The sequence below is a fragment of the Phoenix dactylifera genome, chromosome 18, assembly GCF_051530095.1.
Source record: "Phoenix dactylifera cultivar Ajwa chromosome 18, Ajwa_hap1_PhDact_Kaust_v1.1, whole genome shotgun sequence".
Classification (NCBI taxonomy): Eukaryota; Viridiplantae; Streptophyta; class Magnoliopsida; order Arecales; family Arecaceae; genus Phoenix; species Phoenix dactylifera.
This window is the reverse complement of record NC_143207.1, coordinates 19662746-19676733: the sequence shown is the minus strand read 5'-3', so window position 1 is coordinate 19676733 and position 13988 is coordinate 19662746. Positions and strand designations below refer to the sequence as shown.

Genomic DNA, 13988 nt, shown 5'->3' with positions numbered 1-13988 from the left:
TAATAGGCTACGGCCACGTAACCCAGTGGCATGGGTTGCACAAGGTGCCAAACACCACTATTATTAAGCACCGGTGGTACGGTGTCCAAATACCACTATTCTAATCACCGGTGGTACGGTGTCGAAACCGGTTCCTCACAGATTACAAGTCGACAGGGCCAACGTATAATCCCCATTGGCGGGGCCAGAACAGAACAGAACAGATCATAGCCATGCTGAGAATACATATATATAAAAACAGATTTCATAAATTTTCCAATCATAGTTTACGGATTTCAAAGCATAATTTTCAGAAATTTAACATGCCAGACCCATTTTACTAAATACAAAACATATTTCAGAATTTAATCTATTTATCAAATAATTTAGAAATCACACTCGAAGTATTAAGTTACTTACCTCTTCTCGCTTGATTCCTATTTCAGGTAGACGGATCAGGTTCACCTGTTAAAGTTTAATTAATTTCTTGTTAATTTCAGACTAAGCAAAATTCAAAAATAATACTATTGGACATGGCCCAACAGAGCCCAAAGTTGGCCCATAATGGGCACGGCCTGATAGGGCCCATATCGGACTCGGCCCAATGGGCCCGCATAGACTCGGCTAAATAGGGCCCCCAAGGTTGGCTTCTAATTTGTTCATTTATACAATAAGATTTTTTTGCAGGGACTAATACTTAATTACAGGGTACTATTCTATAATAAAACTTGAGTGAGGGGACTAAATAAATATAGTTGGGGGTCTTTATGTAATAAATCTTTCCTATAGGGATCAAATACAAATTACAGGAGTCCCTATTTCTGAAATAGCATACTGCCAAGGGCTTAACTGCAAAAAATCTGTTTATTGGTCAAATGGGTTTGGGTTTCGGATCCCGGGTTTCGGGTTCGGGTTCCAGTTCAGGTTCAGGTTCAGGTTTGGGTTCGGGTTCGGGTTCGGGTTCGGATTCTCGGGTTTGATCTGGATCCAAGTTGGGCCCATGGGGGTATTGCCCAACTGGGCCCAACCGGACTGGACTGGGCCCAAGTTGGGCCTGCAATGGACTGGGCCCAACGGCCCAATTTGGCCCGTGATGGGCCTCCTCCTTCCCCAAACTCCCCCCCACGAATAGGGGGAGAAGAAGAGACGGAGGAGAGAGGGAGGTGGCCGGCGGGGGTGGCCGGCTTGGGTGGCCAGGGGCCACCCCTCGATCGACTGCCAGCCAGCCGCCATGGCGGCCGGCGGCGTTGCAGGGACCGACGGGGAGGAGAAGCAACCGAGATGATGATCTCGGCTGCTTGGGCTGAAACAGAGGAGAGGAGGATCTCGACGGAGGAGGGCTTACCGGCGGTCGACGGAGGTGGCAAATCTCGGCCGAGGGAGGCTCGGTCCGGCGTCAAGCGACGGCGGCGATGTTTGAAGCCAAGGGGTTGGATCTCGGAGCAGGGGAAGCTCGCGGAGGGGATCCGGGCGGCGCTCGGTCGGGAAGACACACCGATCGGAGAGGAGGAGGAGGGAAGGAGGAAAAAGAAGGAGGAAGAGGGCTCGGTTTGCCCTAGGGAGGAGGATTTGGGGGGTTTTTATCACCCCCTCGTGATGGCTCTCCGCCGCGAAGATCGCGGCGGCCGAGCGAGATCCGCGGCCGCGGTTCGGCCGCGGATGAGCTGGAGGGAGGGGGGGTGCCGCGGGACTAGCGACATCCCCGCCCCGATCATCCCCGGAAGAGCCGGAGAGGATCGCAAATCGCGATCCTCTGTTCCGGCCTTCCAAAAAGAGAACGGGACTGAAGTCGGCAGGGGCTGCCGACTTCAGCCCGTGTCTCACATTCTCTCGCCCTTAGAAAAATTTCGTCCTCGAAATTTAACATACCTTAGCTTGCAAAAAGGTCCGGATATTTTTCCTTCATCTTGTCCTCCAGCTCCCACGTGGCTTCACGTTCTGAGTGATTGCTCCACTGGATCTTAACATAAGGAATCGTGTGCCTCCTCAATACTTGCTCTTTTCTATCAACCACACGTACAGGCTGCTCAGGATATGTCAAATCTTCTCTAAGCTGCAAAGGAGCCACTTCTACCACATGGCTCATATCTGGAATATACTTTCTTAACATAGAAACATGAAAAACGTTGTGGACTCCAGACAGTGAAGGTGGGAGTGTCAATTTGTATGCCACAGCTCCTACTCTTTCCAGAATCTCAAAAGGGGCCCACATAGCGTGGACTAAGTTTTCCGCGTATTCCAAATCGCATCACCCCTTTAACTGATCAAATAAGTCATCAATTCTTGGTAGAGGATACTTGTTCTTTATTGTTACTTTATTTATCTCTCGATAATCAATACATAATCTCATACTACCATCCTTCTTCTTTACAAATAAGACTGGGGCTCCCCAAGGTGAAACACTAGGTCTGATGAAACCCTTATCAAGAAGATCCTGCAACTGCTCCTTTAATTCTTTCATTTCAACTGGAGCCATTCTATAGGGGGTCTTAGAGATTGGTGTGGTACCAGGAATCAAATCAATTGCAAAATCAATTTCTCTATCTGGTGGCAAGCTAGGGAGGTCTTCCGGAAAGACATCGGGGTATTCATTTACTACTGGGATATCTTCAAATCTTTGATCTGACTGTCTAGTGTCAACCACTGTGGCAATATATGCCATACTCCCCTTTCTAAGTAGTCGCTTAATTTGCATAGCAGAAATAATTCGAGGGGAGGTATATGCACCACTGTCGATGAAGCTGAATTCAGTATCTCGAGGGATCTAAAATTTTATCCGCTTTTCATGACAGTTAATGGTAGCAAAGTGTGATGCTAAGTAGCCCATACCGAGAATTATGCCAAAGTCATGCGTATCTATAACTATCAAATCAGCAGGCAAGTCTTTACCTACTATCTGAACCGGACAAGTCTTGCAGACCTGATTACCCATCATCCCACTTCCAGCAGGGGTGTTAACATGTAAATCATACTCTAACAGCATGCAAGGTAGATCATGTTTTCGCACAAATATCGATGACATAATGAATGTGCAGCACCAGTATCAAATAGTATATAAGCATAAACAGAAGCAACCGGTAGTGTGCTGATCCCTCAAAGGATAATGACTAACCTTAGAGTCAAATTATTATGTTGCTAAGAATATGATTCACAAAATGAACATGTACTGATAATCATTAGATAGCAACGATTTATCTCAAAAATGATTTGTATCAAATCGCAAAAGTAGGTCTAAGAAGGCAAAGTATTGATACCATGATTCAATATGCCACAAAGCCTTTAACTTAAACTTATAAATCATAAGATGAGAGCAAATAATGCATGGTTTATTCAGATATTTAACAAATTAGACCATATTTGGTCATCAATCAACTAACCCGAGTCATGATACGTTCAAATTATCATTATTATTATTATTTTCTTAGCGTACCCAAAAATAGCAAAGTCTATCCAAGAAATAACATAATCATATCAGGATTGACCTGAGAATCAATAGTGTTCACCTTCCCTTATTAACAAAATCTTTCATTATTGAATAACATAGTCTTTCATCATAACATGTTACCAAAACACAGTCAATATTTTTGACCAGTTTAAATTTACTCAGTTAATCAAATTTCTGCTGCACAACTCAGATCAATATTTTCCAAACTTTCTTATTAATCCCACATCATCAGCAAATTTTTTTTTTTTAATATCCAAACAAAATTTTATCCTTGCTTCCCAAGTACACTAGATCATGATTAACCCTTGAGATAGTTATCGTATTTGTACCATCATATAATCAAGCAATCATATTCTAGATCCAAATTTGAACTAAGCCAATTCTAGTTTTCCTTAACAATTCTATTATACAAGTTGATATTTATTCGAAGCTTCGATAATTAAAAGATTCTCGATCGATTAACTTACTCAGGAGCTTATTTAATCATCCCGAATCTTTTCTTTTAGGCTAAACTTATTTTGGCCTCTCATGAAATCCCCCTTGCATTTCTCATACGGTGATACAAAATCCATAATCAACTCATAGCCTTGATTTATAAATATTTAACTAACAAGAATCTAATAATCTGGTTCAAAGATTTACAAGAAATTCCACAAAGATATAAACTCTATGATTTTACATTGAGATCAACTCCTCAAATAAGTAAAATATTTTTATTTGTAATACTGCAAACATTTCAGGATCTTGTAAATCTACTGGACTTTAGAGAATTTACTAATAACACAATGATATCCATATCGATCAAAATCAAAAATACTATACTTTTCAATGATTTTTATTTTTATTTTTATTTTTTATTTTCTTTCAAGCATCAAGAACTTTTCTAAATCAAGCAAGTCCTATTTTCGACCAACCCAAAAAAAATATTTAAATCCACCAATATTCTCAAGATTACTAATTGACTTTCCATCAAAATATCAATCTTAATTGTTTTAAGTCTCAAGTAGAGCCAAATAAGAATTATTAAGTCTCATCCCAGAGTATATTTTCCTTCTATATACGAGCTCCATGCATGATCCACATACAGATTTCAATGAATATTTTCTAGTCCAAGCTTTAAACATCTTTTTATAGATGAATCTTAAATTGCTACCAAAATAATTAACTTCAACTAGAAGCAATATTCACAGTGCCTGATATCAAGTTAAACTTCCCAAATAATTACATTGCACGATAATAACTCATGATTAATATTCCTTCACTTAATTTAGTCAAAATCTAATTAATCATAACTTGAAATACAAGTTGCTCTACCAAGAAAACTCTTAGAGTAGCTCATTCACACTTTGGTTACGACCATAATTAGGTTGCAGTCTAATTTTAGCATTTCAAAATTATGATAAAATAACTCAAATTTATCAATAACAAAAGCAAATAAATGCCTTCATCTAATGGCCTAATGTCTACCCATCTCTCAAACTTTCTGACGAATCCTAAAGATCCTAAAACTTAAGCTCCATCTGACTATTTCAAATACAATCCCTAGGAATCTGAAACCTGGCTCTGATACCACCAAATCTGTCACGCCCCGAGCCCGAGGCGCAGCAGACGCCGCACGCCCGCACGGCGGGCCGCACGGGCGTGCAAGGCATCGGATCATATCAAAGCAAATACAGATATTCAAAACTGACATAATTATTTAAATTTATTCAAAAGCAGTCTTACAAAATTTCAAATAACATATGCTTACGTAAGTCAAATACTTTAATCAATCTAACTAAAGGATCAATAACTGAAGGAATCGTCGGAAAATCTAACGCACTCCTCAATCCCATGGGATCAAGCCTCTGGATATGAAAAAATGGAGAAAATAGAATAATGAGCTACACTAGCCCAGTAAGCAACAAAATACCCCAGAGTGGGGTCAGAGCATATCAGATCAAAATACAGGATAATGTCTGGAATAAATCATAAATAACATCGTTTTGTTGTTTTCAAAACTTATTATCATTTTTCCAAAAACTCTTATACCAGAATCTCAACATAATAGGCTACGGCCACGTAACCCAGTGGCATGGATTGCACAAGGTGCCAAACACCACTATTATTAAGCACCGGTGGTACGGTGTCCAAATACCACTATTCTAATCACCGGTGGTACGGTGTCGAAACCGGTTCCTCACAGATTACAAGTCGACAGGGCCAACGTATAATCTCCATTGGCGGGGCCAGAACAGAACAGAACAGATCATAGCCATGCTGAGAATACATATATATAAAAACAGATTTCATAAATTTTCCAATCATAGTTTACGGATTTCAAAGCATAATTTTCAGAAATTTAACATGCCAGACCCATTTTACTAAATACAAAACATATTTCAGAATTTAATCTATTTATCAAATAATTTAGAAATCACACTCGAAGTATTAAGTTACTTACCTCTTCTCGCTTGATTCCTATTTCAGGTAGACGGATCAGGTTCACCTGTTAAAGTTTAATTAATTTCTTGTTAATTTCAGACTAAGCAAAATTCAAAAATAATACTATTGGACATGGCCCAACAGAGCCCAAAGTTGGCCCATAATGGGCACGGCCTGATAGGGCCCATATCGGACTCGGCCCAATGGGCCCGCATAGACTCGGCTAAATAGGGCCCCCAAGGTTGGCTTCTAATTTGTTCATTTATACAATAAGATTTTTTTGCAGGGACTAATACTTAATTACAGGGTACTATTCTATAATAAAACTTGAGTGAGGGGACTAAATAAATATAGTTGGGGGTCTTTATGTAATAAATCTTTCCTATAGGGATCAAATACAAATTACAGGAGTCCCTATTTCTGAAATAGCATACTGCCAAGGGCTTAACTGCAAAAAATCTGTTTATTGGTCAAATGGGTTTGGGTTTCGGATCCCGGGTTTCGGGTTCGGGTTCCAGTTCAGGTTCAGGTTCAGGTTTGGGTTCGGGTTCGGGTTCGGGTTCGGATTCTCGGGTTTGATCTGGATCCAAGTTGGGCCCATGGGGGTATTGCCCAACTGGGCCCAACCGGACTGGACTGGGCCCAAGTTGGGCCTGCAATGGACTGGGCCCAACGGCCCAATTTGGCCCGTGATGGGCCTCCTCCTTCCCCAAACTCCCCCCCACGAATAGGGGGAGAAGAAGAGACGGAGGAGAGAGGGAGGTGGCCGGCGGGGGTGGCCGGCTTGGGTGGCCAGGGGCCACCCCTCAATCGACTGCCAGCCAGCCGCCATGGCGGCCGGCGGCGTTGCAGGGACCGACGGGGAGGAGAAGCAACCGAGATGATGATCTCGGCTGCTTGGGCTGAAACAGAGGAGAGGAGGATCTCGACGGAGGAGGGCTTACCGGCGGTCGACGGAGGTGGCAAATCCCGGCCGAGGGAGGCTCGGTCCGGCGTCAAGCGACGGCGGCGATGTTTGAAGCCGAGGGGTTGGATCTCGGAGCAGGGGAAGCTCGCGGAGGGGATCCGGGCGGCGCTCGGTCGGGAAGACACACCGATCGGAGAGGAGGAGGAGGGAAGGAGGAAAGAGAAGGAGGAAGAGGGCTCGGTTTGCCCTAGGGAGGAGGATTTGGGGGTTTTTTATCACCCCCCTCGTGATGGCTCTCCGCCGCGAAGATCGCGGCGGCCGAGCGAGATCCGCGGCCGCGGATGAGCTGGAGGGGGGGGGGGGTGCCGCGGGACTAGCGACATCCCCGCCCCGATCATCCCCGGAAGAGCCGGAGAGGATCGCAAATCGCGATCCTCTGTTCCGGCCTTCCAAAAAGAGAACGGGACTGAAGTCGGCAGGGGCTGCCGACTTCAGCCCGTGTCTCACAAGTATAATTGTGAACCTGATAGAAAAGAAAACACAAGACATTAGACACAGAAAGATGTACTGGTTTACGGGAACAAGTTCAAATGCATGAATTAGTCTCCTCAAAAAAGGAATGCATGCTTATTCATCAAAGTATAACCAGATAACACAAATGGTTTCAATGAACATCACATGAATGAGTTGTATTTAGTTATTCGGATATCTCTATCAAGCCATGGAGTGAAGCTTTAAAAACCGTTGTATATGTACTAAATAGGATTCCATCTAAGACTGTTCGTAAAACTCCTTTTGAGTTGTGGAAAGGATGGAAACCAAATTTAGGACATTTACACATATGGGGTTGTCCAATTAAGGTGAGAATTTATAATCCACGCATGAAGAAATTAGACCCCAGAATGGTTAGCGGTTTCTTTATTGGGTATGCTCAAAACTTCAAGGGATTCAAGTTCTATTGTCCCACACATTGAAGCTAGAAATGCTAAATTTCTTGAGGGTTATGAGTTTAGTGGGAGTGGTTTTTCTTAGACCATATTGTTTGAGGAAATAAAAGAACCAATTGATGAACTAAGTGGTGAATCAATTGGGAATATGGTTGTGTTTCAAAATTTAGTTCCAAATATAATGGAAGAACAACCAATTCAAGAGCAACCACGCGTTAAGGATCAAACTCTTATGGAATCTATTATTGAATCAAGACGATCTTCAAGAATAAGATGACCAGCAATATCTAGCGACTATCTTGTATACCTTCGTGAATCCAACTTCTGATATTAGACCTCAAGTTGATCCTATTCGTTTTCAGAAGCCATGGCAGGGGATCATTTCTCTCTATGTCATGATGCCATGAAAGAAAAGACGAAATCAATGGCTAAGAATCAAGTCTGGGATCTCATTGAATTACCACAAGAAGCAAAAGCCATTGGCTGTAAATGGGTCTTTAAGACTAAAAAAGACTCCTCTAGTAATGTTGAGCAATATAAAACTAGACTTGTGGCTAAAGGTTTCACTCAAAAAGAAAAAATTGATTTCCATGAGACCTTCTCTCCAGTTTCTAAGAAGGACTTATTTAGGATAATCATGGCACTAGTAGCTCATTTTAACTTAGAGCTACATCAGATGGATGTAAAAATGGCTTTCTTACATGGTGATCTTGAGGAAATGGTGTACATGGATCAGCCTGAAGGATTTTCATCTAAGGATAATCATCTAGTTTGCAAATTAAGAAAATGCATATATGAACTTAAACAAGTCTCCCGCCAATGGTATATTAAGTTCCACAACATTGTTACTTTATATAGTTTTATGGAGAACATTGTTGAACAGTATATATACCTTAAGGTGAATGGGAGTAAATATATTTTTCTACTCCTATATGTGGATGATATTTTGATTGCAACCCGTGATTTAGGTTTGCTACGTGAAACTAAAGATTTTCTTTCTAAACACTTTAAGATGAAGGATTTGGGTGAAACCTTATATGTCATTAGCATAGAGATTTATAGAGATAGATCCCGAAGGATATTGAAATTATCTCAAAAGCCTACATTGAAAGAGTTTTAGAAAAATTTAATACAAAGTTTTGTTCACCTACAGTAGCACCCATTGTCAAAGGAGACAAATTTAGTTTAAGACAATCACCACAAAATAGTTTGGAACTAGAGCATATGAAAAGCATACTTTATGCTTCGGCAGTTGGTAGCTTGATGTATGCTCAAGTATATACTCGTCCAAATATTGCATTTACAGTAGGAATGTTGAGAAAATACCAAAGCAATCTAGAGCAGGAACATTGGAAATCTGCCAAAAAGGTGATTTGGTATTTACAAGGATCCAAGAATTTCAAGCTTACTTATAGACATACAGATTCCTTGGAGGTTGTCGGATATTCAGATTCAGATTTTAGTGGATGTTCCGATACAAGAAAGTCTACTTTAGGATATGTTTTTTTTCTTGGCTGGGGAGCTATATCTTGGAGAAGCATCAAGTAGTCTATAACTGCTTTATCATCTATGGAAGCAGAATTTGTTGCATGCTATGAAACAACTTCACAGGCTATCTAGCTAAAGAATTTCATAGCAGGACTAAGGGTCATTGATTCTATATCAAGACCAATAAAGATCTATTGTGATAATATAACTGCAGTTTTCTTCTCTAAGAATAATAAAAGTGGCAGCTATAATAAACATATGGATATAAAGTATTTGGTTGTGAAAGATAAAGTAAGATCTGTAGATGTGTTTATTAAACATATCAGTACTGAACTGATGATTGCTGATCTCATGAGTAAAGCATTGCCTGCAAAAGTTTACATTGATCATATGGATCATATGGGACTTATTAGCTCATTTGATGTATGATCTTTCCCTCTCATTTTTGTATTCGCATTTTGCGAAAAATGCTTACAACTTTGATCCATGACTATAGTTGTGCACATAAAGTTTATCTTTTATCATGTATGGTATCTTTTGATACATAAGGAAAGGACCCTAAAGAACTATTATTTAGTCATTCGGTAAGATATGGATATATCTTATAAAGTACGCATCAATAAATACCTTATATTGTAATACATAAAAGGAAATGTCTTTATAATAAGATATAATTGCTATGACTCATTTGAATGGTATTTGTTGATAAACATTACAAGATTGGATAAGTTTAATTTATGACTATAATACAATTTTGTCACCTTTATATTATGTGGGCCAAGTGGGAGAATGTTAGCACGTCTTCTGATTTTAAGAAACTTGATGTGGCCCACTTGATCAAGTTTATCCACATCAGGATAAACACAACCTCGTTTAAATACTGACTTAATCTAATCTAATTAAAAGTTATTCAGAGTTTGTCTTATCAGGTAATTTTCGTAATGGATGGAAACAAATTAAAGAGAAATAATAGTTATGTGTGAATGCGTGAAGCAGATTTTTATTTATGATATGGGAACCCATGCTAAGAATAGCAAGCATATATGTCAACGTCAACAATATATATGTATATATATTTACATTCTTCCGTGAAATCGGTTTGGAATCAATCGTTGCTTGATTGGCGACGGCAAATCCGGAAACTTTGAATCTGAAATTTCAATATCAATTGTCCTGTCCTATATTGGTAATGATTTATGGTCAAAAAAACTGTCCTGTCCTATATTGGTAATGATTTATGGTCAAAAAAAACTATATATATATATATGTTGATTGTCTTTGTCTGGTCATCGTTTAGTTGTTGGAATGGAGAGGTGGCCAAAGCAGTGCGGGAACGTTAAACCTTCGTTCGCCTCGGCCCTCCTCGACTTCATCGACCGGTCCATCGACGAGACCGACGGCGGAGCAGTGAGAGAGCACCGCACCGGCGGAGCGCCTGACCGCCTCTACGACCGTGGCCCGGCCGCCGTTAAGAAGCAGTGGAGCTTCGTAGCCGACCGGTGGCCAGTGGAGAGGAGAAGCAACGTACCGGTGGCCAGTGGAGAGGAGAAGCAACGTACCCGACTTCGCAAGCCCGATAACCGCCGTGGTTTCTTGGCAAACTCGACTTTCATCTCCTCTGACTGCTCCAGTTACGGTGGGTTCTCGTCCTCCAATGCCGAGTCGGTGCCCCACCCGGCCGGGCTCCGGTCGATCCGCATCGGCAGTTTTCTTTACCGGTCCGAGGAGGCCATCTCGAAACCCCCGGCTCCGCCGCGGCCGGTGGCCGCGTCGCCACCAGCGCACCCCCACCAGGACAAGAAGAAGTCGGGCTTGATCCGGAGCAAGTTCCGGGATCTGAGGAAGTCCAAGTCTCCGGCGTCGCTGGGGGCCCGCCTCGCCAGCTTCCTCAACTCCCCCTTCACCGCGGCCGCCGCCGGGCCCGCCTCTGACCCGCCTCTGGCAGGGATGAGCTTCCGGCGTACGAGACCACTCACTTTGGCACCAATCGCGCCGTCTCCCACGGTCTCATCGTGGAATTAAACAAAAAAAATGGAAATGAGAAAACAGGGCGAAATTGGAAGGAGAAAAGAAAAGCCAGCGTAAACCACTAACTTGTTAGAGTTTGTGATGAGTCCCATCAAATGGAGCACATTTCTATGATGGAAAGGGAGCTGGTATCACCATCTCCATCAGTTCCTGGTCTATCCAGAAAGTTTGATTTGAGATTAGTTTGACAATAATGAAATTTCATAGTAGAAATGACTACAAGAATCGAGTGATTCCAGATATATTAGCTATGGTTATGCTTCGAGATATACAGGATAAAGGTGGCATAGTGATTGGATGGTTATCATGATCCATCCATCTCTTTCTTTATGTGTATGGAATTTACTTGAAACATCAGATTCTCTTGTAAGATTGCATGATGTGGATACACAGCCTGATTATATAACATAAAAGTTCTCTTTAACAATTACTTGGTTTCTTCATACTATTAAATAGCTATTAATTATGATTCCTTGGGAAGGATATATAGAAAAGGAGCTCTGGAGGACTCAGCATAGAAACCCATAGTTTAGAAAAACTTGATCATGGGAATTATATATGAACAGGATGGAGAGTAGAAAGATTCTGGTCCATACTCTTTGTCGTTGGATCGAGGGGCATGCATGACCCAATGAATCGCGACCAAGAATTTTAACATGCTTATTAACGGTGAGTTGTCCGGTGCGGGCTTATTGGAATTTAAAATTTAAAGTTTAAATTTCAAAATGTGAATGATGCATAATGACTATATAGAAGGAATTTCGAATTTTAAATTTGGAGCTTTGTTAGGATAATTGTATGAGGATTTGGATTTTTTTCTATTTTTTTTCTCCCCCCTATTGTACTCCTTTTATCTTGTACCCTTCTTTTTGCCTTTAAATCTGACCTCTATTATTTTCTTAAATAAAAGTATTGGACTTCAAAGTTGCTATATAGAGTATAATTCCCAAAATACTTCCCTTATATCCTTCTTGTGGAAAACCATGTGGAGTGGTTCTTAAAACTAAAGCTAAAACATATAATCGGGAAAAACAATACCTAGTGAAACTAAACCACAAACAAGCATCATGGAGGAAACATGACGTAATTTTATTGTAAAGTGCAACAGACAAGTTGGAGGAAAATGAAGCAAGAAGAAAAAGGGAGAAAGTGGGAAAATATTGAAAAAAATAATTAGAAAAAAAGTTTCGAGAAAGGAAAATTTTAAAAATAAAATAAGATAGCGAACTTTGTAACTCACTCATGCTAAGCAAGCACTCTACTATCTAAACTATATGTCCGCATGCTCTGTATGGATTCTTTGCAATGTAGAATCCTGCACTTAATGGCTGCCATCAGAAGATAGGCGACCAACAAATAAGGCAGCCTTTTATGTTATACACAAGGTGTCTTATTTGATAGCCGTCCATCTTCTAATAGCAGCTATCGAGTACCGCATAGCGCTCTGTAGTGCGCAGCGGGTGTTTCCAATTTGAAGTGGGAGAGGACCCCGGCACATATTCTAGATTCTGGATGGTCCCACAGATTAATAATGATAAGGTTTCTTCTCTTCTCAACTGTAGATCCTGCACATATGATGAATGGTCCAAGTGGGTAAAATAGTCTTGTAAGTTTGTAGATCTAGCAACAACATCAAGTCAGTGCTGCAACCATTGAACCGCATTTTTTTGGATCACATTAGCGTTAAATAGACATGTACATCAAACTACCATCTTTGGACTCAGATCTTCTATTAGGTTCATAAAGTATTGGATAACAACAACCTCATGTGTTTCCACATTATTTAAGGACTATTAATGATTCAGTAGTTGGTGAAGAGCGTCTTGCACAATATCTTTTAGCTGTTCTAAACACTCAGAAAATACCCTTACATTGGGAGCATTTGGTGTGCTTGGACAATTATCAAAGGGAAGGACCAGCAACTATGCCTGGCGAAGAGAATGAGAACATATTTAAAGACTCATCACCAAAGAGGAGGTGGTTGAATAAGTCTGATGTGTTATATATCGAGGTATTACATCTATGAGGGCCTTAATTTATGGTTATATGCACGACCGTCACAAGCCGATAAGAAAAGGGCAATCAGTTATTGAAGTACATCGAAAGATAAAGATGAGTATGACTACTATTTCTACCTCGATTTATAACAAGATTAGTCGATATTTTACACAATTGGAGAAGAAAGTTGCCAAACTTATTGAAATTATATCTCAGGTGGCGACATTTTCAATATAAGCATCATCAACTCCTATAGCAAAGTTATTTTCCAAGTCTGGAGATTAGGATGTACCATCCAGTGAGGAGGATAAGGAACTTGCAGGCTCTTAAAATTCATATCTTCAACCTTGCAAGTTAAAACTTGAATCGAAATTCCTATGTATGGTGGAATTGCCAACATAGAGATGCTAAATAGCTAGCTAGAGACCCAGTTCACTATCTATAGATATACTAGTGTACAAAAGGCAGCTTTTGTGCACCTCAAGTTTTCCAACCACGCTCTTATCTGGTAGGATTCGTATATTAAAAACAACATCTTTAACATAACTCGGAACAAATTTAAGAACTTAATTAAGAAGCAATTCCACCTAATTAGTCATGAGGAATGTTTGTGGATAAAGTAGCAATACCTATTTCAGAAGTATGATCAATCTATTCAAGATTACATTATTGTGTTCCATAAGCAAGCTAATGCTCCTTGGGTGTCTTCTATAATTATAGTTTCCGCACTCACGCCTTTGCCCTCCAGGAACCGAAAAAAGTCTCAAGCTTT

The 13988-nt window shown here is 40.7% G+C and overlaps 1 protein-coding gene across 1 annotated transcript; it reads left to right on the top strand.

Moving 5' to 3' along the window:
- Nucleotides 1-10480: 10480 nt before the first annotated feature.
- Nucleotides 10481-11950, top strand: LOC108511215 (protein BIG GRAIN 1-like). The gene has a single exon (XM_017842286.4). It carries the CDS (start codon nucleotides 10496-10498, stop codon nucleotides 11210-11212), a length of 717 nt encoding a protein of 238 aa, XP_017697775.3. The 5' UTR covers nucleotides 10481-10495; the 3' UTR covers nucleotides 11213-11950.
- Nucleotides 11951-13988: the final 2038 nt, after the last annotated feature.

Bases quoted from the DNA above. Each gene is read 5' to 3' on its own strand.
- LOC108511215 (XM_017842286.4), top strand. From the start codon at position 10,496: ATGGAGAGGTGGCCAAAGCAGTGCGGGAACGTTAAACCTTCGTTCGCC.